Source organism: Varroa destructor, unplaced genomic scaffold (genome assembly GCF_002443255.2).
Source record: "Varroa destructor unplaced genomic scaffold, Vdes_3.0 BEIS01000002.1, whole genome shotgun sequence".
NCBI classification, from domain to species: Eukaryota; Metazoa; Arthropoda; class Arachnida; order Mesostigmata; family Varroidae; genus Varroa; species Varroa destructor.
This window is the reverse complement of record NW_019211455.1, coordinates 57,801,178-57,823,026: the sequence shown is the minus strand read 5'-3', so window position 1 is coordinate 57,823,026 and position 21,849 is coordinate 57,801,178. Positions and strand designations below refer to the sequence as shown.

Below are 21,849 nucleotides of genomic sequence, written 5' to 3'. Positions count from 1 at the left end.
AACTGTTTGCCCAGTATGGACCGATCCCGTACTCGCTGCTTGTAGAACGATACTGACGGTGCTTTTTTGGCAGGAAGCACGATGTAAGTATAGTAGTATTTTGCAATGGATGAGCAAAAAATACTCATGGCTTGTGTTTTTGCTGGACGTGCAAAAAATGTTTCCTTTCCCATATAAGTTACGCACGCATGGATTACCCTGAATCAAAATTACAACTAATCCGAAAAAAAAACTAAGATAAACTAGATATTACCGATCACATCTACAATGATACTGGAAGTCTGTAGGCGCAGCTGCTACAAATCATCCTGTACTGTATTTGATTTGACGTAGATTTATTGTTAGACATTTGTATGAATGTATAAGTATGTAAGCACCCAGTCAACTAATGCATTCAACTGGGAATGTCATCGAAGATAGAGTGGTGCCATATTGTTAATACGTGACACGTTAGTTTGTTGTCTGTAAAGTGATACCGTATGTCAAACAGTATTTTCGCGCTGTTTAAGTTCACTAGATTTTTGGTGACAACAGTGACTGATTTGGAAATGTTCAATAGTCGATAACGACATCAGCTTCAGCTACAGCGGCCTGCCAGCCTCCGCTTAGCTGTCCATTTGACAATACGGCAACCACCAAATAAGCAATGGAATTCAGTGTAATCACTCGTAAAAATATCCTCACACATCGGGCATAATCTCGCGACTGACTTGTGGAAGCGCAGTGCATGCAAGTTGGTTTCGAGACAAATGTCATACACACAATTGTTGCTGGAACGAACAAATAGCTAGATGAAGCCGCACTGTCCTGTTCGATGTGACATAGGACAGACTAATAGCCTTGCAGGCCGCTCTCAGAAGACTGTTTTTATTACTTCGTAAATAGACGTCATCCAGTCGTAACCTTTCTAGCAAAAATGATATTGCCGACTCGAGTCGGCTAAAATGAGAATTCTGTATGGTATGGTTTCATGGTATGGTAAACGCATGGTTAATTTTGCGGGCCTTATTCCTATCCACTCTCTACGACCTCTAGTACTACGTTATTGCACTATTTGTTAGAATGTAGGCGTAATTATTTGTTATCATGATTACTTAGGTAGGGTAGTTTTATCCGCTACGGATTTATATATCTAGCATATATTTAAGACTCCGGTAAGTTCATCTCAGACACATCTAACCTGTATTTTACTGGTGATATTTGAATATTTTAGAGCGTCCGGTGTGGTTTACAAAGCGATGGACGAGCAAGCGCACATGCAGGTGGCTGTCAAAGTGATCGACTTATCACAACAGCCGAAGAAGGAGCTCATCCTCAACGAGATCCTCGTGATGAAGACCTCGTTACACCCAAACCTCGTCAACTACCTCGCTTCGTATCTCGTTAACGACAATGATCTGTGGGTGGTTATGGAATACCTTGATGGCGGACCACTAACTGATGTCGTCTGTGAAACAATTATGAAGGAAAGCCAGATGGCAGCCGTGTGTCGAGAAACGCTAAAGGTGAATAAGAGATACTTGCGCATCTTATCATATCGTCTAGGCATCGTAACAGAACTCAGCCAAAACATTTGAGTTCGTGTCAATGAAGTGCTGGAAAATGCTTCAAATATCTTTATTTAGCCGCTTGTTGATCGTCGAGCCTTCTGTATGCCGCTGTGCATTTGGGTGGCCCACGAACAAAGAAGAAAATATACAAGCCTACGAATACTGTCGTATACAGTCTCCACAAGACTCGCGTCGAACCACGCCTTTAAATATCATAGGCATAAATAAGAACAAGAAGTATGCATTGATTTTTCGAGCTATCATTTGCCATTTGTGTTCATTCACTCTTGGTTCTGTAGCTTTGGCGTACTTGGCAGTAATGATATCTCGTCTGTAGATATTTCTAATTACTATTATTACTTAGAACACACAACAATTGTCTTATTAAGCACTGATCAATTAAAGCTAGACGTCTGCTTCACCATCGTAGTAGCAAATCACAGACGCCTTTAAACATTTAAACAGATACTGAGTGATTTGATCTTTTAGTGACCCCTATTATATTTTTAATCAGTTCCTTTTTGGCGCATTATATCGGTCATTTCTCGCATCATTCCTGCCAGCAGAATATATTATATAGCAAACAAGGACGACTGTCCCCTTTGCTGCCTTGCCTTCCTTTAGTTCTAGTTGCTGTTATTTCAAATTGGGAGGACTGCGCAGGACCACTTGGCAACAACATTGCTGGCACTTACACCCTGTATATCACGCCTGAAGATGCAAAAGTGTCAAAAGTAGTTTATGGCCAATTGGAAAGCGGTGGTACCCCTTCCACTGTCCACGGTACTAAATCCATTAGTTCCCAGCGAATTGTAAATAATAGCACTATATCGAGTAACTCTGATGTAGGGTGTCCCAGTACCCACCATATAGTTTAAGCATATAATCTTCTTCCAGCCACTGGCCTTTACCATTTGTATTAGTTTTAGGTAGGATTTCTTTATGATGCCTTGTTCTATGGTTAGACGTATCATAGTTATGACGCTTATGGTAACAACTGCTCATAGAAAGACTCTAAGTAATGCGCATTATGTGACGTGTCTTGTTTATGAAAACGAGCTTTAAATTAAGTCCACATTAATACCTTATTTGTTTCTTGTTTATGGTTTTTGTTTCTTGATTATGTCGACTGAATTGAAATTTTCAGGCGTTAAAACACCTCCATTCCCGAGGCATCATTCACCGCGACCTAAAAAGCGATAATGTTCTGTTAGGTATGGACGGATCTGTGAAGATTACGGATTTTGGTTTTTGTGCACAAATATCAAACCCGAACGAAAAGCGCGTGACGATGGTTGGGACGCCCTACTGGATGGCACCTGAAGTAGTTGCCAAGAAACACTATGGGAACAAAGTCGATGTCTGGTCCTTAGGAATTATGGTTGTCGAAATGATTGACGGCCAGCCGCCCTACCTTAACGAGACACCCCTTAAGGCTCTTTTTCTTATTACATCTAATGGCAAGCCTGAAATCAAGGACAAGGACAATCTTTCGCCCAATCTGCGCGACTTTCTTGACAGGTAAGTAGGCAGTCCATTTGGTAGATATTTGTAAAGCTCTCGAAGAACATAGAGCCTAAACATTGTGGTTCTTAGAAAACAATGCAGCTTATTCAACGAAGCGATTTATATAAATTGGATGAATTTTAATATTTCAAAAATTACTGAGCTGGTTCATAAAATAAACTTTGTTGTAAATTATTGCCCCTAAAATCAATCAGGCTTTTCATGCTCATTTCGTTTCCTAGGCGCTACCCTAGATATAATCTTATTTATGGTCACATCTTTTATTAAAGTCGTCATCCTGATTAGGCAAAAATCGACCTAATCAACGTGAAGTAGCACATGGCTGGTTAGAAATGTTCTAGAAATGTAGGTTTCCTAAAAACTATCGAAATCTTCTAACATATTTTTCTTTTTTTTGAGGCCTAGATCAGGTGCTACTTTAGATAATTAAATATCCACGATATATAAAGCTCCAATAGAGTATTGATCATATATAACTTTTATATAATCTACATAACGACTAATGGATCATGTTTGTTCGTTCTTGCTGTATGCCCCACATTCAGATGCCTCGAGGTAGACGTATCGAAGCGAGCCACAGCCGAGGAACTCCTAGATCATCCTTTCCTCAAATGCTCTTGTCCCCTCACGCAAATCGTACCGCTTATTAAGGCTGCCAAAAAGGTGCTCAACAAAAGTTAATCCATTGTGTATCGGATACGCTCACCAACTCCGATATCCACTTGACGTTAAGTAAAATTACTATCATTTCTAATGGACCACGTCTCGTCTTCTTGCATGGATCAACTCACGAAAAAAGACTACAACCCTATGAGCAGACGGCTATTGGTAGTCTGCGGCTGCCAAACACAAATATATCAACAAACATAATCAGCTGATTACGGTTTGAGCACGCTTCAAGATTAAAACAGCACAGGAAGCAATCTATTATTAAAAAAATTTCAAAATTGCAAACACCCTCATGCCATGTTCCTTCAAGTTAAACAAACGTTACAGCAGGGGTGCAAAAATCGGCAGTTTCCTCTATTAAGACACTTAGATATTAAGAAACCTAAACAGCAAAAGAGATCACTGTTTTCCATAAAATTAAACGAAAAACTTTTTATAAGCTATGGCTAACTTTGATTATTAAAGTGATAGTTAATTAGCAGAAATGGTTAACTTTGTGTGCAAGGTTTCGAATGAGATTGTATGAAAACAAGTATAATAATGACATCGGTTTAGTAAAATTACCTGTGTAGGCGATTTCCAATGTTAAAATTTTTAGTTTACTAGGTTAATGCGTAAGTAATAGTCGACTTTGCTTTCTGCGTCTTCTTCTCTAATTTTACATTGACTTTGATGGTTGCGTTACATAGCTATTATCATCGTTTGCTTCGAATCACAGCGTCATCCTGAATACGGAACTCAAAGATATGTATTGAGGGGGAAGGAGGCTAAAAATCAGCTTTTTTGACATTTGTCTTCGTCAAGCTTCGTAAGACTACCAAAAACACCCAAGGATGGGCTTTGCGTGAATGACGAGATCTTGCTGGTGTAAGTGGCTTGGTAGATCCGAAAATGGCCTCTTCAACCTGAAGAGCCTTAATTTTTGGAGGAGGACAATGAAATAATATGAATTAAAGCAGGTGTGGTAAATACTGTCTTTTTCCGCCTGATTTACTTACCATAGGCATCTGAGGCAAGGATAAGATTTTGTCACCTGGACAACCAAGACGATGATAATAACAAAAAAAAAAAAAAAAAGCTTCCCTACGGTACATACCATTTTATTACCAGCAAACCAAGCATCACAAAATAAGAAAAGCTTATCGGGCATTCCAAACTGGGGCTCAGCCAAGGATAAGAAAACCATAGAAATTAGAAAAAGAAGCAAGGAACAAAGTCGGCCGTTACTTGTGCATCACACCAATATCTATATACAGACAAACATAAAATATAAAAATAGTCGTCCGATGAGCATTCATATGCATCTACATGTTCACTATTAATAACAAGATAATGCTTGCAGAACGAACGTCTACTGGGTGAATCAAAAAAAGCACGGGACAAATTAAGCCGATGTTCAGTTGTAATATAACAATTAAATTGTGATATGATATACACAAAAATGATTTACCTTTTCTGTTTGTATAGGACCAATACAAATGCAAGTGCATGATCATCTTGCGTGTATCAAATGAAGAAGATTCTGATTGTGCTGGGATTTATCTCAAAGCATACACTGTGCTATGGCGGTTTCTCCCAAATAGGCCTGTACCTCTTTTACATCTGTCAGTTTGTTTGATTTGACTTTTCGAGCGAGTAGCATAGTAAGAGTTTTGCAGACCACTTTCACGTTTAATGTTTTATCTTACGCAGATTTGCACCAGAAACTTTCAAGCTATCCTAAACAATGAGTAAATTATATCCCTTTCCTGAACTAGACCAATACCATGTAATCCTAACTCAAAGTGAAAACGCACTATGCAGGAACCTGTCCAAATATTAATACTATGTCACCTTTAAAGACCCTGCATTGGTATAAACGTATTGTTTGTACACCGTCGTTTTTCATCCCTAAGGAAACTTGTTTGCAAGAACACTTGTAGTTACTTCGCTTGTTTGTATGGAATCGAGAAAGTTCTATCTCTTTTATTATGATTTTTACAAACTTACCAATTATGGCCAACATATCACAGGGGCTACATTCTATGAGATAATAAATATCGTAGTAGGAATAAGACGCGTGTTGGCAGTTAGCGATAATCTACTTAATAATTAGAAACAAGAACAGCTGTGTTGACAACAACATCATGTAATGCTTTTTAATGGTGGCGCGTCCTGTACAAATCAACAATATGAAAGACAGCGATTCAGCAGGGAAGAACAAATATATTATCTTTAGAGACAAAGCTACTAATATTAGTATAATCCTTAATTTGTGTGCCAGAAGTATTTATTATTAATGGTTATTATTTATGTATATGCTGGCACTGTTCTTCGCGAAGCCCTGTACATCTCTCGCTTCTCTTTCAAAAACTAAAAAACCTAATACAACAACATTAAGAACGATAGTAACATTGTTATGTAACAAAGTGCATATTTTATGATAGTTATTTGATTCTTCCTAACTGCGACTCTTTACTAAGAATAAAAATAACATTAAGACGAATTTTTTTAAGGATTTCCTTCGGGCACGTTTTATAAAAAGCTTTTCATTCCAACAAGCAAAGGATAACCGCAAGACATGGACTATTTTAAAGGAGTAAATCTACATCAGATTGAAATTTACCCCTTTGGTAGGATCGTTCAACGATAATTCCTAGAGAATAACTATATGCAAATGAAAAAAACATAATTTTGTTTATACTTACATACTGTATACAGAAAAACAGTAATAAAACTGCAGAATAGTTTAACATAGGTTGGAACCCAAGGTAGATAGGTTCGATAAAAGATGACAAGCAGAATCAAATGATGGAGCTTTTACCGGGTGTGCCTAATATGCAAAGTGAGATTTGAAGCGGAGTATTTGTCCTTCTTTTCCATGGACCCAGTATATAATTGTGTTCGGTAATGATACATCAATATAGGATGATAAATTGGCAGGATATAGCAGTACATAGCTGCTGTTGTATCTGTCTCTTTGTAATGTCGAAAGAAGGAACGTTTATGGTTGACACAAAACTATTAAAAAAAGTGCTACAGGATTTTCCAACTTACCATAATCATTGTTGGCCGTCTTAAGGTACCATAAGGTGTAAAACACGTTTGATCATCACGTTTATTCGTTCTTAGAGGTAATGAATCTAAACTTTATTATTATAGCTATCAAACGAGTGAACAGCAGACGCAAGTAGATCTTAGAGGAGACACAACGAACAAACACCCCAGACACAACAAAGACTTCTTTCCACCCACCTATTGAAGCAAATTTGTTTAGTAAGGGTTAAGCCATGCTAAAGGAAACATCGTCAGATTAATGCGGAGACGAAACGAGAAGATAATTTGATGATGAGAGGTATACACACGCAGCAGGAATGAATGAAAACTGTTTGTACAAAGATTTCTATATACGTGTAGGTTAGTCGTGGCCTCCGCCAGCTCTTCTTTTTTCTGGCAGGCACAAAAGTCTGCAGGCCAAAAACAACCTTCAGCCTTTTAATTATAATAGATATTATTATTGTTATTATCATAAAGATGGATGTATCTATTAAAAAAGGACAATAATAATGAGTCGACAATTATTACTCTTAATGACATTTTATACGACTATTACACACTGGTACACAAATAAAAAGTACAGGCACGACAACAATATTATGAAGTGATTATGAAAAAAAAAAGAAGAATCTATGCAGTGGTTGGCGCATTTCAACCGGCAGTTGAATCGAACATCGATTACATGTGCGCATTTTTTGCCGTTTTATGTTCACTTTTAATCTAAGATTTGGCGTTGCGATGTTCGACCTGCATTTTCGTGCTAACCGCTGTTGGCTGCTTCGATTTTCAAAATGATGATAATTATGTAGTTTTTGGAGTTAATTTTCTAGTCTCATGTTTTTTTGGGTGAATTTTTAATATGGAAGAGTCAGCAACCACGCATACTAGGTCCGCACTCGCGTTTAAGTTACTCTGATGAACTATAACATTGACACCAACAACGGATTTGTGCCTACGTTTCGAGCGAGTTTTATGACTTCTTTCGAAAAGTTTTCTTTACAGGAAAAATGCTGTAGTTTTCTACGATGTTTTAATTTTAATAAAAAAAATACTATATGGAAAATTGAAGTGCGTGTACTATGTATAATTATGTATTAGGGAAGGACGAGCAACTCCCAATATACAAAATAACTAATCCAAGCGATTTTTGTATATTTTCTCAATTAAATTTATACAGGTATATACATACACGCTATAAATATTACCTATTGATATACCGCTATAATAATGCAACAATAGTAGAAGTAAAACTTTTTTGATGAATTTATATTCTTAGTGAAACCCTTGTGTATGCATCTACAACAACAAAAAAAAACCGCAACAGAAAAGACGCCACGAAATATCCTTAATGGTTAATACATTAATGAAGAAACTAACGAAAACGACAATTGACAGATACCCTAAAATATTGCCCACTCAACAGTCCTCATTAGAAACGGGAATAAAAAATGCGCTGAATAAAATATATTAGATAACGGTGAAATGTAGAAGTCTCAATAACGAGGCGAAACTGGATGTGATGTGAGATACCGTCAGTTACAATAAAAACTGCAAGATTGATAACTAAACAAATTTAAGGATAAAGCGGAAGACAGATGAACTATCTGAAATAAATTTTTCCGCGAGTGGGTCATCACAGTAGATCGATACAGCATCAAATATCGTTTTCATTTTATTTTCTATTAACGCAATATATAATAATTAGGTCGTTTCGGTTATGGTATAACCATAATTCCTTTTACAGCAATACATTTATATCAATAACAATCCTGCGGCAGAAGCAATGCAAGTATGTTATTTCTTTGTATATATATATGTATTATATAATTTGTTTTTGTAGTGAGTCCTTCACTTTTTATTTTATATGGCTCTAAACACAACGCTATATACAATGTGCATTAGAGCAAAAATTATGCTGAACAAAAAGTGACTCCGCAGCGCAACAAATAATAGAGGTTACATAATAATAATTTTGTTTTTATAGAATTTGCAGCGTTAGAGGGATTTTGCAGCAATATTAGTGCTGGTGAAGATTGACTGTCGACGCACTCACAAAAAGCACATTTTACACATTTCATATATATTATGACTTATGTAAACATTTAGTCAAGAGCACCGTATATAATATTCACATATATTTGTGTATATCAATGTATATGTGGAAATTGATTATGTCTGGCAATTTGTTTTCACGTTGTTCGGCTCGAAGGTGATTTTCTTTTACTACACATCCTTAAAAACTGAATGGGTCTCTTCCCAACTCGCTCTGGTTATCTTACCTTACCTGAGTTCTTTATTTAGTTTTTAAAAGAGGTAGTTGGGGATACCAAAAACGACCAACTTGCTTAAAGGCCTTGTGCCAAGGGCAATAAAACCTATTACATCAGCTACTCGAAGCGAACAGGTCGTGTATTTTGGCTATAATGGAAATTCAAGCCCTCAGTTAGTGTTGCCTGCTCATACTTGAACTGGTTTCCAAGCGTCACCAGTCAATTCACGACAACATAAAGGGATTGAGTGGTTTCAGTTCTGGAAATGAACGTTCCTGCCTGTGATACGTGGATGTTTGTAGTGCATCTTGTTACAATAAAGTTATTATTATATTGAATTTATATGACAGCAAAATATTCCTCTGTTCAAATGTGTGGTCTGTCCATAAGGACGAGCATTTACAAGCTACTAACAATAAAGCACTGCACATTGGAACAGGCAACCAACACAACGAACTGCCTTAATTTTCCTTTACAGTTTTCAAAGGAAGTGCAGTCTTATAAATAATACTAGAAAATGGAATATACTGATCTAAATTTTAGATGAACGAAAGTGTTATCAGCCCGAAACAACATGTACATTCTTGGTCGGCGCAAACCTTTTTGGTGTGATTAATTTATAACGCAGTACAAACCAAAATAATAGATAAAAGCATAGGTTGTGCCTGCTTTATTTAAGCCGCTGTTTTTCCCAATTAATTACGTTTCAGGTATTCGCTGACTTAGTTACACGATTCACAAACAGACAAATCCATTATAATTTCGTTGTGCATTTTCGACACCATTTTATTTCATTTCTTGCCAAAGTCAAGAAGTTAGCGAAGTAGTTCGGGGTATCTGTGCCACACACAACAACAAGTTCGTAATTTAGAGGATTGTTCGAAGGAGATTTGAAACACTTTGTTCCGATGAATTATTCTAAGTCGATGCAGTTCATCTGAAGATAACTTTGAAGGAAAATGACGGCAAACAATTCGGGAATAGGCCCATAACGTCGGTTTTAAAGACTTAATTATCGTCTGACACCGTAAATTTATTAAAAATTTAGAGTTTATTTATGTGAAAACCTGAACCAGAAGCACTACGAAACACGGCTTCTCACCGCTGATCAATTTGGTACCAAGCAACACGAGGCTACAACGGCAAGATGTATGAGGAGAAATCGTATCTCCACTTAAATGTAAAACAGAGTGCAACACGATGTATCGCAGAGGTACGCTTCATTCAAAAGCCAAGTAAGGTATCTTCCCAAAAAAAAACGATAATGTTCCCTTCGAATTATAAGCGTTTAAAAATTCAGCAACTGCATGTATGCATATGGCCTAGTTGCATAGGCCACTATTGCAAAAATTTATAAGATTGCGTTAAATAAGTATAAGTAGGGATTTTTGCAATCAATATTTCCTCTAGATGTCGAGTTGCTGGGTTACCACCATTTCCGGTAGCTGAAAAATAAAATTTGTAACAATGCATTGGAAGATGAAGAGAGTTTCTTGACAGACGAAGAAGAGAAAATTGTTCGACACTTGACCTATACACTTTCATGTTGATTAAAATTTAAAAAATCGCGGAGAGTTGTCAGAAGATTGCAATTCATAACACAATGATCTGTTGCCATAATTTTCGTGAAAGGTTGTCTTATGCCAGTTGAATAACTTTTTATGCATCGATTTAATACTGTATACCAAAAAAATGAATAACTTTTTATGCATCGATTTAATACTGTATACCAAAAAAATTAATACAGACTCTCGAATGCATTTAGTAAGGAACGTTATGACTATTTTCATTCAGTATTTAGATATAATAGTATAAGTGAATCGCACTATTTTATCTGAGTGCTTGCTTTCGTTCAGGTGTTTTTGAATTTGATTAAGGTAGCACTTTTTCGCAACATTTTGCGATCATCACCATGTGAAAATAATATTCATATAAAAGAAAAAAGAATTGCTTTTTCTTCGAAGGTTTACAGTCAACTTAGCTAGAAATCAGGTGCACTGCAGTTTAGTTCTGGAGATATTCTATTATAGTAGCCACTTAGACAAATTATTGGCAAAAACCAAGAGTCTTTCTTTTTGAAAAGGTCATTACATACGTAATTTATACATGTTCGTTTGATCAGCTTTGGTTCATATTACAAGATTACTCATATCTTATATGGAAAGTGCGAGGGTACGTTATATATCATTCACCAGGACTTCTGCCCTGCTGAAGATCGTGCAAGGACAAGAAGCACTGCGTGCGCTTAATGCTGGAACTGGCAAGTAAACAAAATTTTTAGAATTACTATCATAACCAAAAACAACCCTGATTACTACAAGGAGCTTTGTACAGCTCTATCATAACTTTGTCATACCGGACATGCGAGAATAAGTTACCGGAGCCTTAGAAGAGAACGAAGTTGTGGAAACACTATAGGGTGCTCGTATCGTCTGTTTTCAACAAGTAGCGGCGCCGAATTGCTGCAAGTCACACTCCTTTTTGACAGGAATAGGGCCGTGCCCACGTCCGGCTTGCTCATCCAAAGCCTCGTACTTCAGAAAGCTGCGTGGTATAGATGGCGTCTCTTAATATGATCACGATGTTAATTGCTACGACTAGTACAGCTGCGACAGCTAATTCGTCCTTTACAAGAACGAATTCGAACAATTCGGCCCTCTCTTGACCAAGTTTAGGAACAATCCTATAGTTAAGTCTGACTCAAGACATCTACTTCCGATGCTTGATTAAAGCAAAGACTGTTCAATAAGGATCCTTTGATATCCTGCTGGTGGTTGATGATGAAATGAACTAAATGCCGCTTCTATGACCGCTCCACCGTCAACTGTAATTATTCAGCCAACATTTAATTGTTAGACAATAATTTCTACATCATACCCGCGTTCTGACTAAACAACGCGCATGAATTCATTCGGGAGCTTGATCCAGCTATTTCCGCAGAGTAGAGCACGACAGTTTTGCATTATGCATGCAGTTCATTTTTGAATACTATCATGCAAGATTCAAAAATGGCGCAAAATTCTAACATCAAACGTAAAATAAGACATTAATAATGATATTCTGTTGTGTTATCTATGCAAAGTTTACGTACCATAAACAATAGGATAAACTTCTTCAGCTTTAATGCCCAGACTAGCAACTTGAAGATCAACCCCATTCAGAAAAAAACGCAGGTCGATATGGTCGTAAGCCACCCCCAGTACATCGCCTTCTTGCACCTGCTGGGGAAGTCGATGTCGGATCGTTCCAGCTCCAACAACACAACCATCGTCGCGAAGAACCACGCTCCTGCCAGACGAAATAGCCGGAAAATCATTCATAATCGTTTACATATTGCACGACAAAAATGCCGACATGCCAACATTAGATTGTAAAAAGCATCTGGTTTAAGCAAGATGTAAACAAGCGGATGTCAAAATATCGAGATCGAGCTGTGTATCGTATGACTCTTTTCAGGGTTCCAAAGTTCTATGACTTAGCTCTATAATGCCTTAGTTTTTTATATATCCCAATTTCCTCGCTTAAACGGTTATAGTAGCTACACGCATCGCGAATTAATTGAAACGACATTTCATATATTTTGCACTTGGCCAAAGGATGAAACGTTAATTCAGGAAAAATGCTCAGAACTAAAAATGTACCGAATGTGCTCAATGCTGACTATCGAAGTAGACACATAACCTACTTTGAAAACATTAACCCGAAATGAAAAGGTCTCGATAACTGCGACTTGACGTGCTAGCTACATAGCTAAAACCTCTTCCAAGCTGTACCTCTATAGTTCCTACCTAACATATTCTAGACCACAAATCTACTTTGAAAAATTACTTTTTTTTTTTTATTTCGAACTATTTTGTAGTAAATCATTTCCAAAGATTCAGAAAGATTTGTTGGGTTACTAGCTCCATATTAGGATCGATGAGATCAGATGTATACATTAAATTGATGCAAGTAAGCAGGGGCACCTGAAATCGTTTCCTAGAGGTAAGCTGTTGAGGTCCACATCTCGAGTAGCGATTCCGACACCCCATGTACCACCTTGCTGAAGCTTCACTTCGAAATAAGCTTTATTTTGGGCAATTGGATGATTTGCCAGTGATGCTCCGGAACCACAAAGACGGTGGCCATTCTTCACAATTACTGCATTCTCGCCTACAGCAAATTTAGTACTTGAAAATATTATCACATTTTACGACTACATAACATAATATACTAAACATACCTAGAGAAAACCTAACGTTGATTCTAAAAACGCGATTTCTAGTTTAGAGTATCACATTATTATATATATATATATATATATATATATATATATATAATGACGATACTGTAAGAGAAAGAGAAGATGTGTGGCTAAGTTAATAATGCTTAATAATAATAACAATTAAATCAAAAAACTAAAGTGATATAATGATAAAGATAAATTACCTTTTTCGCACATGGTAGCCATATTTAGAAAACTGGGATATTGTTAATATCGTGTAAATTGCTTAAGTCAACTTAGCGCACATCAAAAGGATGCTGAACTTTTTTCATGACATATTCTATATTCTACGAAGTCTACCTAAGTAAGATACGTTTGTAAGCAACTACGAACTAAAATAAGCTCTACTGTTATAGTGCAGCAGCTGTCACATACCCATAAACTGAGTATCCAGATGAACTGGGGGCAGTCTGGTGTATTGTGGGATTTGTGGATCGCCAATGAAAAAAGCCCGGATACAGCCTAAGCACTCCATTGAACTGAGGGACGTATATATATGTACCACTAGAATTTAACTCCTGGCAAAAGTCTGATGATATTTTTGGGCACAGTTCGCTTAACACTATTCATTGAAAACAGCACATTGAACCACGACGAAATTTCTATTCTCTAGCTTCCAATATATATAGGTTAATAAACTTGGTCGACAAGTACAGCAGTATGCTATGATTATTATTAAAGATCCAACATGCTTTCAGATAGATTTGCTAGTTGAATATGTGCGTAGCGGGGCAATCGAATAGTGCTTATGTAGGTGGTAGTACTTGCGATAAGTAGCGGAGTGGACGCACAGAGCTGTCAAAACCAGCGGCTGAATTCGAACAGCTGTTCGCGTTGGCGGCCCGCTTAACCGGCGGAACCTTAGCCAGCTCGATGGTCCAAAAGTTTCTGAAGTTCAATTAATATACTTTTTCAGAACAATTGTGCACCCTAAAATAAATCCATAACCTTAGCAAATTAGCCAGTTCAATCGTTTTGTCCACGCGAGTGGATAATAAACTGAGAAAGTGTTACGTTTTGAGCTCGCCATAAGAGCGAGATTGTAGCATCGACGGGGTTGTCTTTCAGTCCTCTCTCATCATGAAGTAGCGTCTGCTATGCGAGGGCAGAACGAGCTAGGGTAATAAGAGGTAATAGAATGAACATCGAAATCAAGCCGCAGCGAACAGCAAGGAAACGGACTACAAATCGGCTGAATTATTGCTGGTAATCGTTAAAGTTGTCTACTGTTACGCATATCCCATAGAGGTAGTATACGGAGTATACAGAGACACAGTTGTGTGAGTTTTTACTGTGCTAACAGTGTTGTGAGGTAAAATTATGCATTGAATTTTTTATAGTTAAAACGGTCCTTCTGCGTACTTCTCCGTAACTTTGGTGTATGAATGATTAGAGTTTAATCATCATCAATTTCCAATGTTTGAAAAAAAACTGCGCTAAATTATGGCTGAAAAAAATAATGATATAGGTATGTATTGTAACCATTTCGAACAAGCGAGGTTAAATTGGTGTCAGGACAATAGACCGATGCACCCTTGTGTCTGTAAATAGGAAGCGTTCAACGCCGTCACGGTGCCGTGGACAGCTGCGCTTCTAGTTGTCAATACCTGAGGGTTATTGAGTTTGGCATAGCCGTACAGCATATAAAAACCAAAGCTTTCGCTTTTTTTTGACCAGTACGCAGTAACTTATTAACTAAGATATAGCATGTTAGCAGGAAATTTGGCACCGTCATTATTATAGCCTGTTGCATCGCTATTAATATATAAATTAGTTTTAACTCACACACTATGAATATACTATATAACGAAGCGATTTTTTTTTTGACAAATTTAGTTGAAATGGTTTTGAAACGTGTGTATCTCAACTAAAAGTCTATTCTATTCTAAATAGGCCGGAGTTATCTGTACGTAGAAGTTTTACGGAATTTCGTGGTCGACCTTTTCCATTAGTCATAATTAGCTGCTATACTTTTACTAACAATAGAAAACATTATTCATTTATCTGGCAGATTTGGTAACAATTGTTATCGTTCAGATTCTAATCCGAAGTGTAATCTGAAGATGTCTGGCCACAATCCCACATCACCTGTGATGCGTCCCGCTGACGAAGATGATGTACTAGACACATCAGAGGTTCCTAAGGCAGACAAAATGTTCGTATTAAAAAGATGGAACGCTGTGGCGATGTGGAGCTGGGATGTCGAATGTGACGTCTGTGCCATTTGCCGTATTCAAGTAATGGGTAAGTGTTTTCTGAACCGAAACCGAGACCTTTGAAGAAAATGGTATTTGTTGTTGTTAGACATTTATCTACATTGAAGCAACAGTGAAAATTAAGGTAGTTAAAATTAACTTCTCGAAATAGATTAAACATTTTTTTTTAAATTATACATATTTAGACTAAGAAGTACTATAAGAACTAAGAGGGTGCTACCCATATAGATTATTAGAGTTGCCGAGTCTCATCGGAAAAGCAACGTTAGTCTAAAATTTGTTATTTCTAATTGTTGACCTATTCGCTTTCATGTAAATGGCGGACATGGCTCGTCTTTATCAAATCCACTTCTCAATTTTTCGTTTACTTGTTTCGTCTTATCGATGCCTGGACGCCGGGTCATTGTACCGTCATTATATAAACGCTGTTTATGCCCCCTCTGTCACAATCGTTACCGTCGGTGGAGGATTCATGGCGTTTTAATATATAATAATTTTATTTTGTTGTTTCTGATCGATACTGCTTGGCAACAGATGTCTGCCTTAATTGCAGCAGTGAGAAGAAAAACAACGACCAAGATGCGTGTGCCATCGTTTGGGGAGAATGCAACCACTCGTTTCACAATTGTTGCATGTCAAACTGGGTCACTCAGAATCCCCGTTGTCCACTGTGTCAGAAAGATTGGGTCGTGCAGCGTATTGGTCGGTGAATTGGAAGACTAGATTAATGTACTGACGGTCGAAACCTCTGCCGTTCAGCAACGCTTATGTTTAACAATGATAATAATAATAACAACAGGTGCAAGTGCAACTAAGTCGTATATGTGAAAAGTGGAGAGATTCGATGTCAACAGTGGCTCCTCTTGAGTGTAAAATTATTATAACCAAATTTGGATATGATGCATAATCAACAGTCATAAGCTCGAATGTCGTGGTTGAGTTTAATATAGTTAACTGGAAGATGTAAAATTGTCATTAAGACGGAGGTCATTTCCCTTTCTGTTTAATTTCAAAACTTCTCACTTAACTTACAGAAGTTGTGCAGTGTTGCGAATAATTTGACCGAGTAAACCACTACTTGACTCTTCGACGCGGATCTATAGGGTGCCGGTGTCTTTGTTTAAGCATTAGATAAAAAAAAAAAGAGTAACGCAAAGGTTGACTGAAAAATCTAATATCATCAAATGTAAAGTAGGTATTTACATAAAAGCGTTATGTACGGTATCTTGAACAGTACAAATAGAACGATAATATTTAAAAAGTTAGCATTTTGTGTTGCTGCTCTGCTTTACTTCGGTCGAACCTTACTACTATAACAAAGATCTTAGACTGTGATAAATCACAGCTTTAATATAATTGTACTCAGCACTGATACAATTTCTAGGGGAGTTTTGTAATCATATGTCTAAGACAAAAATGGAAAACATTTTTCACAATCGAGGTTCGAAAAATTACGATTTTCAGGTTAAATCAAAGCAAAATTCACTTATTGGGTTGTCGAAAAAGTATTGACTGTTTTTATTACTAGAGAGCTTTAAAATCACGAATCTAAATATTGTGCGTCAGATATGCGTTAGTGGCCTTTCAAAGCCGAGATTTAATTAATTTCAAAGCCGGTAGACGTAATAACGTCGTTGGCATGTCTTTATTCGGATCTAAGATAGAGAGCTTTAAGGACATATTGCGACTTCTGCAAAAGCTAATTTTAACAATTTTATTACGCTTAAGGTTATTATTATTATACAGGTTGTGCCCAGGCCCATTAAAATGTGTGCTGTTTATACGTTATCAGAAAAAAAACGACCCACGGATTCAACACTAAGCACTTTTGAGCCACTTAAAAAGAGCAAGCTATAAAAAAGTCTCGATGTCCGGGTGTCGCATGAATTGACGTTAAAGAATTTACCCGATCGTATTTCTATCTGCGAAATTCTATAGAAACGTACCAAGATCGAGTTATTTTTAAAATGATCAATCACAAGTGATGAAAAATAGATCATACAACACTAACAAAATTTTGCAAATAAAAGTGTTCTATAATTTATGGCTAGACCCAGACTGACGTAAAGGTGATACTATGTGTTCGGTGGGATTGGAAAGGAAATTGTGCATTATGTTGCTTTCGCTTGACAAGACGATCGATTCAAACCTCTACTATCTGAGAAGATTACAACAAGCAATTAAAAAAAATCGACCGGAACTAATGAGTCACAAAAGTCTTCCGCCATGACATTGCCAAACGATACATGTTTAGCTACTCCGTTCAAACTGAGGAAACTTAGTCGGGAAACTGTAATACGTCCTGAAATTCGCAATACCAGACTATCCTTTTCGTTCTCTACAGATCTTCTTTAATGGTAGTAATTTAGTTTTAATGTAGAGACGCAAAAATCACTTGTTATAATTTTTTGCCCATAACCCGCAGAAGTTATGCTGTGATAGAATTATGATGTTACCCAAAAAAAAAAGATGGCATATGGAAATCGATCAAAACGATACCTTGTTTGATTGTATACTCTTAAGAAATATTTAATTCTACTTACGTTTACAACATATTCGTTGACATTTTTCCGACAACCCAATAGTTTCAACTTGTACAAATCTTTATTAACTTTTTCAATAACTCACGACAAAATAATATAAGATTTGTATTTGATCTGTAAGGCAGTTGTGGGTAAAAAGAAATGTACATTTTAATAAAGAATAAATCAAAGGTACACTTAAGTGTGAATAAAAAATACGAGTTATTTTTTCTATAACATATATTGTTTAATCTGTTCAGAAGAGTAGTTTCTTGGAATGTGCAGAGCTTTAAGCAATGAAATTACCTGTGTATAAGTATTTCGCTTTTACACAGAATATTCGCACTCGTTATGCGAGTCACGTAGAAGCTAGTACGTCACTGCAGAGCTTCAACGTACAGTACGTACAGCTTAGTTTGTCACCATAACTGATGCGACGGATCTTAACTAAGAAGCAACTGAAAAGAAAACGTACATAGCTACTACGATGTGGTTAAATTACTGAAATTCCAAAAAGATAGCAAAATTGGCTGAGAAGTATTTAAAAACAAACGCCATGAGGTAGCTGTATCAAAAAAGACTTTCCGTCCTCGACATTTTCAGAGGCTATGAGAAACACAACATTTAAAAATATTCCTCAAGGTTATCAATAAAGTAATTAGTGGTTGCGATAAAAATGAGATGCAAAAATAGGAGACAAAAAACGTACTAAATACATCGTATATATTGACATGATATTCACTGTACAAGTCAAAATAGTTACAAAAGGAACGTCTCATGTGGACAGAATACAAGGTGTGTATTTGATACAGAGGATAAAAACAGCCATATACACACCACAGATACTATAATAACACATAAATTAGATTATAATGACATAGAATGATATTCTGTGTATTAATATAAGTGACTAGATTAACAGACGATTACCAGCATAATTAGGGTCTCGATGAGTAATAATGATTATGAATACGTTGAAACACATACACACAGGCGGACAACTACCACGTACACTCAAAATGAAACGTGTAAAAATCAGCAGGACACGCAGATGATGAACATAGAAATAAACGCGATATACTGGAAAATGCTGGATGCACACACCCATAGAAGTGCGCTTACATTATACACACAGAGTTATCATCCTTGTTCTACCACATTTCATGCAATTCGTGGTGGTAGTGATGTGCAATTGGGTCATGAGCGGTTTTCTCTTTCGCCGTCCGTACGGGATAACGTATCAGAATAGGAATTATTGGTCCTCCTCGAATAACTGCGGTAGCAGCTGCAAGTTTAAGTAACTTCTTTGCATGGACAGATGGAATGATGCTGTTCGATATCAGTGATAGCACCATAGCCAAAATGAGCATCCGCCAGGCAGCCGAACCAAAGTGCGAAACCATATTCTTTACAGTCCTGTCCTGAATTTTGTAGGACTAACCAGTAAACTTCTAAAATCAGTTTTCTGCCAATATGACTGCGATTGGCAAAAAGATTTTGATTTTTTGCAGGCTTCCTTGAGCGGTTTGGTGTGTACTACCTTGATGCCGATAATCGACAAAACTGATATCTGCTAACATTCGATGGCGCTTATATAGGGTAGTAGCAACAGAGCGGTTCTAGCATTCGACGATCAAAAGAGCAGTGCATGAAATGATGGGTTTCAATCACACCCACAATCAAATATCCAGTTTTAACTAAATAGCTCAGTTTCTATAACTTAGCAAAACGGTGGGCAGCGTCGAGTGTATCGATGAACACGGCTCTATTTACAAATATCAGTTGGAACCATAAATACAGGGAGTCCAACTAAAACCTTACAACCCCTTAAGAAACGTAACATTCGGCTAGCATTTTACATACTAAATATATCTGCCTAATTGTAATATTTAGTCGATAACATTCTATAATAGCGCTAATTGCGGTGATATTGACCTCAGAGAATTAGAATAAAGAAATAATGCGAAGGGAATACGTGTCTCCACCAATACAAAAGGTAACGCGAAGCTACCTGCAGGCATTGCACGTCTAGACATAGCGGGTCGGATTAAAATCGTTCGACTGGAACGACCGAATAGACGCTAAAAGTGACCGAAATGGTTTGATTACGGTTACGCGAAATGTCAATGATGGAAGGACACACATTGAAGTTGTGATAAACGTGTAAAAGACCCTTCGATAGCTCGTTTTAGAATTAACTATGACCTAAGGGAGAGCTAAGCAATATCTAATATAATGTTACGTCACATATTTAGTCATATACTTACTAAAAGCATGACTAGAGAAGTTCATTTGATAGGGAACTTGCGTGTGGTCATGTATGTATTTCATCTATTAGCTTTAGAAAGAAATCTTTCATTTAATCTTGCTAACATTTTTATATAAATATCTAATAATTTCTAATAAAAATAACTAATAATGCAATAATTAATATTGCATTTATTCAACATACATACCGTGTGATAGAAATCGTTAATAGACGCCGTTTAACAAAGAATTGGTGACGAAGAGCTACTAATAAACTATTTGATATTAAGGCGATAGGCATTTGGTTTCTGCGTTCGATCATGCCTGAAATAACGGGTCATAACTTTCTAACTGTTCTTCTTAGGGTGTAATCAATTATGAATAACGGGTGTGTCAAAATTAACATTTGAATAAAGGAATTCGATTTACATATGATTTAATGAAAATGTAGCGACAGTAGAAAAGCAGTATTGCAGGAAAGTTTAGACAGATCCACTTATGTATCTTACAAATAATCGGATAAAATGTAAGTTTACAGCTGTCTAAGAAGTCCACAGGCGACTTTCTGGCAGACCAAGGACATCAACGGACTTTGTCAGCGAAAAAACAACACTAGAAGGATACAACTAAACACCGCAAAAATTTGTGAGGTAATTACCTCATGAGCTTGGCCTTGGTTCATTAAATATCCATTGCATTTTAATACGTTATAAACGGGGAAGTTACAGTTCCACAATGACGACTGCTATCAATGAAGACGGTTTTGCAGATGGTACTTGGAAAATGTGAACAGCATATCCGAAAAAGGTGTTTGGAGTGATAAAGTTAAATTCTAATCATATGCCACAAATAACTGACATATTTACGGTTACTAACTAACTGACAGTTTGCATATTGCACTGGAACATCATGTAAATTCACCAGAAGCTGGGTGTTGCGGCATTTCAAGTAAAGGATTAGGCTGACCATTTTCTTTAATAGTAAAACAATAGGTACCAATTGCTCGAATTTACTTCAAAAATGTCTTTTATCATGGATTCGAAACGACTTTGGTGAAGGTGGTAAATTTTAGATCCCACAAGACGGAGAATTTGCGCACTATTATCGTAATGTAAAAGCATATCTTGATAAAAATCTGCCAAAAAGATAGGTCGAATAAAGCGGTCCCATTGTTCCAGAATTTTTTTCGTTTCCAAAATAGCTTCCCCTTTGCCTTAAAGATAAAGTCTAGGCCAGAAACCCAACGATATTGGATTTCTTAAAGGCCATAACTGAGCCAAAAGACGTTAGAGGACCAAGTAAAATGTTTGTTAATTTATATATATATATATATATATATGAATAAAGAGAGTAATTTTCCTTTTCACTTAATAATAGTTGTCTGTCGATAAACACCAGTCTTTTTGTAACACTATACGTAATGTGTTTGCTTTCTAAATTCAAGGATACATTGTATTCTAGGTTCTAATCCAAACGTAAATACACTTTATTTCGAGGATGTAATGCTTAGTGGCTTAAGTACCGGGCGTAAAATGGGAAAAACGTTTA

General features: G+C 36.8%; 3 protein-coding genes across 8 annotated transcripts in view; 2 read left to right on the top strand and 1 right to left on the bottom strand.

Annotated features, from left to right (window-relative positions):
• The window catches only part of LOC111243740 (serine/threonine-protein kinase PAK 1-like), a 55,989-nt gene extending 48,139 nt beyond the window's left edge, over positions 1-7,850 (top strand). For all 3 annotated transcript variants that reach the window (XM_022789744.2, XM_086981975.1, XM_086981974.1), the window contains exons 6-8: positions 1,214-1,505; positions 2,698-3,071; positions 3,623-7,850. In XM_022789744.2, the coding sequence (XP_022645479.1) occupies positions 1,214-1,505; positions 2,698-3,071; positions 3,623-3,758 (802 nt within the window). In that variant the 3' untranslated portion in view covers positions 3,759-7,850. The remainder of the gene's footprint in view (positions 1-1,213; positions 1,506-2,697; positions 3,072-3,622) is intronic.
• Positions 7,851-8,408: 558 nt separating this feature from the next.
• On the bottom strand, positions 8,409-14,239 carry LOC111243744 (SPRY domain-containing protein 7). 2 transcript variants are annotated; one of them, XR_002670594.2, is made up of 5 exons: positions 13,692-14,239; positions 13,018-13,204; positions 12,144-12,340; positions 11,431-11,876; positions 8,409-10,497 (listed from the first exon to the last, which is right to left on the bottom strand). XR_002670594.2 is itself a non-coding variant. In XM_022789768.2 (5 exons), exons 2-5 carry the CDS (start codon positions 13,789-13,791, stop codon positions 11,779-11,781), a joined length of 582 nt encoding a protein of 193 aa, XP_022645503.1. In that variant the 5' UTR covers positions 13,792-13,795; positions 14,081-14,239; the 3' UTR covers positions 8,409-11,778. The 2 variants fall into 2 exon arrangements, 1 of the variants encoding a protein (XP_022645503.1); XM_022789768.2 differs by having other exon boundaries at positions 8,409-11,876; positions 13,692-13,795; positions 14,081-14,239.
• A 142-nt stretch (positions 14,240-14,381) lies between these two features.
• Roc2 (Regulator of cullins 2) lies at positions 14,382-18,293 on the top strand. 3 transcript variants are annotated; one of them, XM_086981985.1, is made up of 3 exons: positions 14,382-14,522; positions 15,328-15,560; positions 16,067-18,293. In XM_086981985.1, exons 2-3 carry the CDS (start codon positions 15,380-15,382, stop codon positions 16,240-16,242), a joined length of 357 nt encoding a protein of 118 aa, XP_086838111.1. In that variant the 5' UTR covers positions 14,382-14,522; positions 15,328-15,379; the 3' UTR covers positions 16,243-18,293. The 3 variants fall into 3 exon arrangements, with proteins under 3 accessions (XP_086838111.1, XP_086838112.1, XP_086838113.1); XM_086981986.1 differs by having other exon boundaries at positions 14,488-14,628; XM_086981987.1 differs by lacking the exon at positions 14,382-14,522 and adding an exon at positions 14,546-14,564.
• The last annotated feature ends 3,556 nt before the right edge of the window (positions 18,294-21,849 follow it).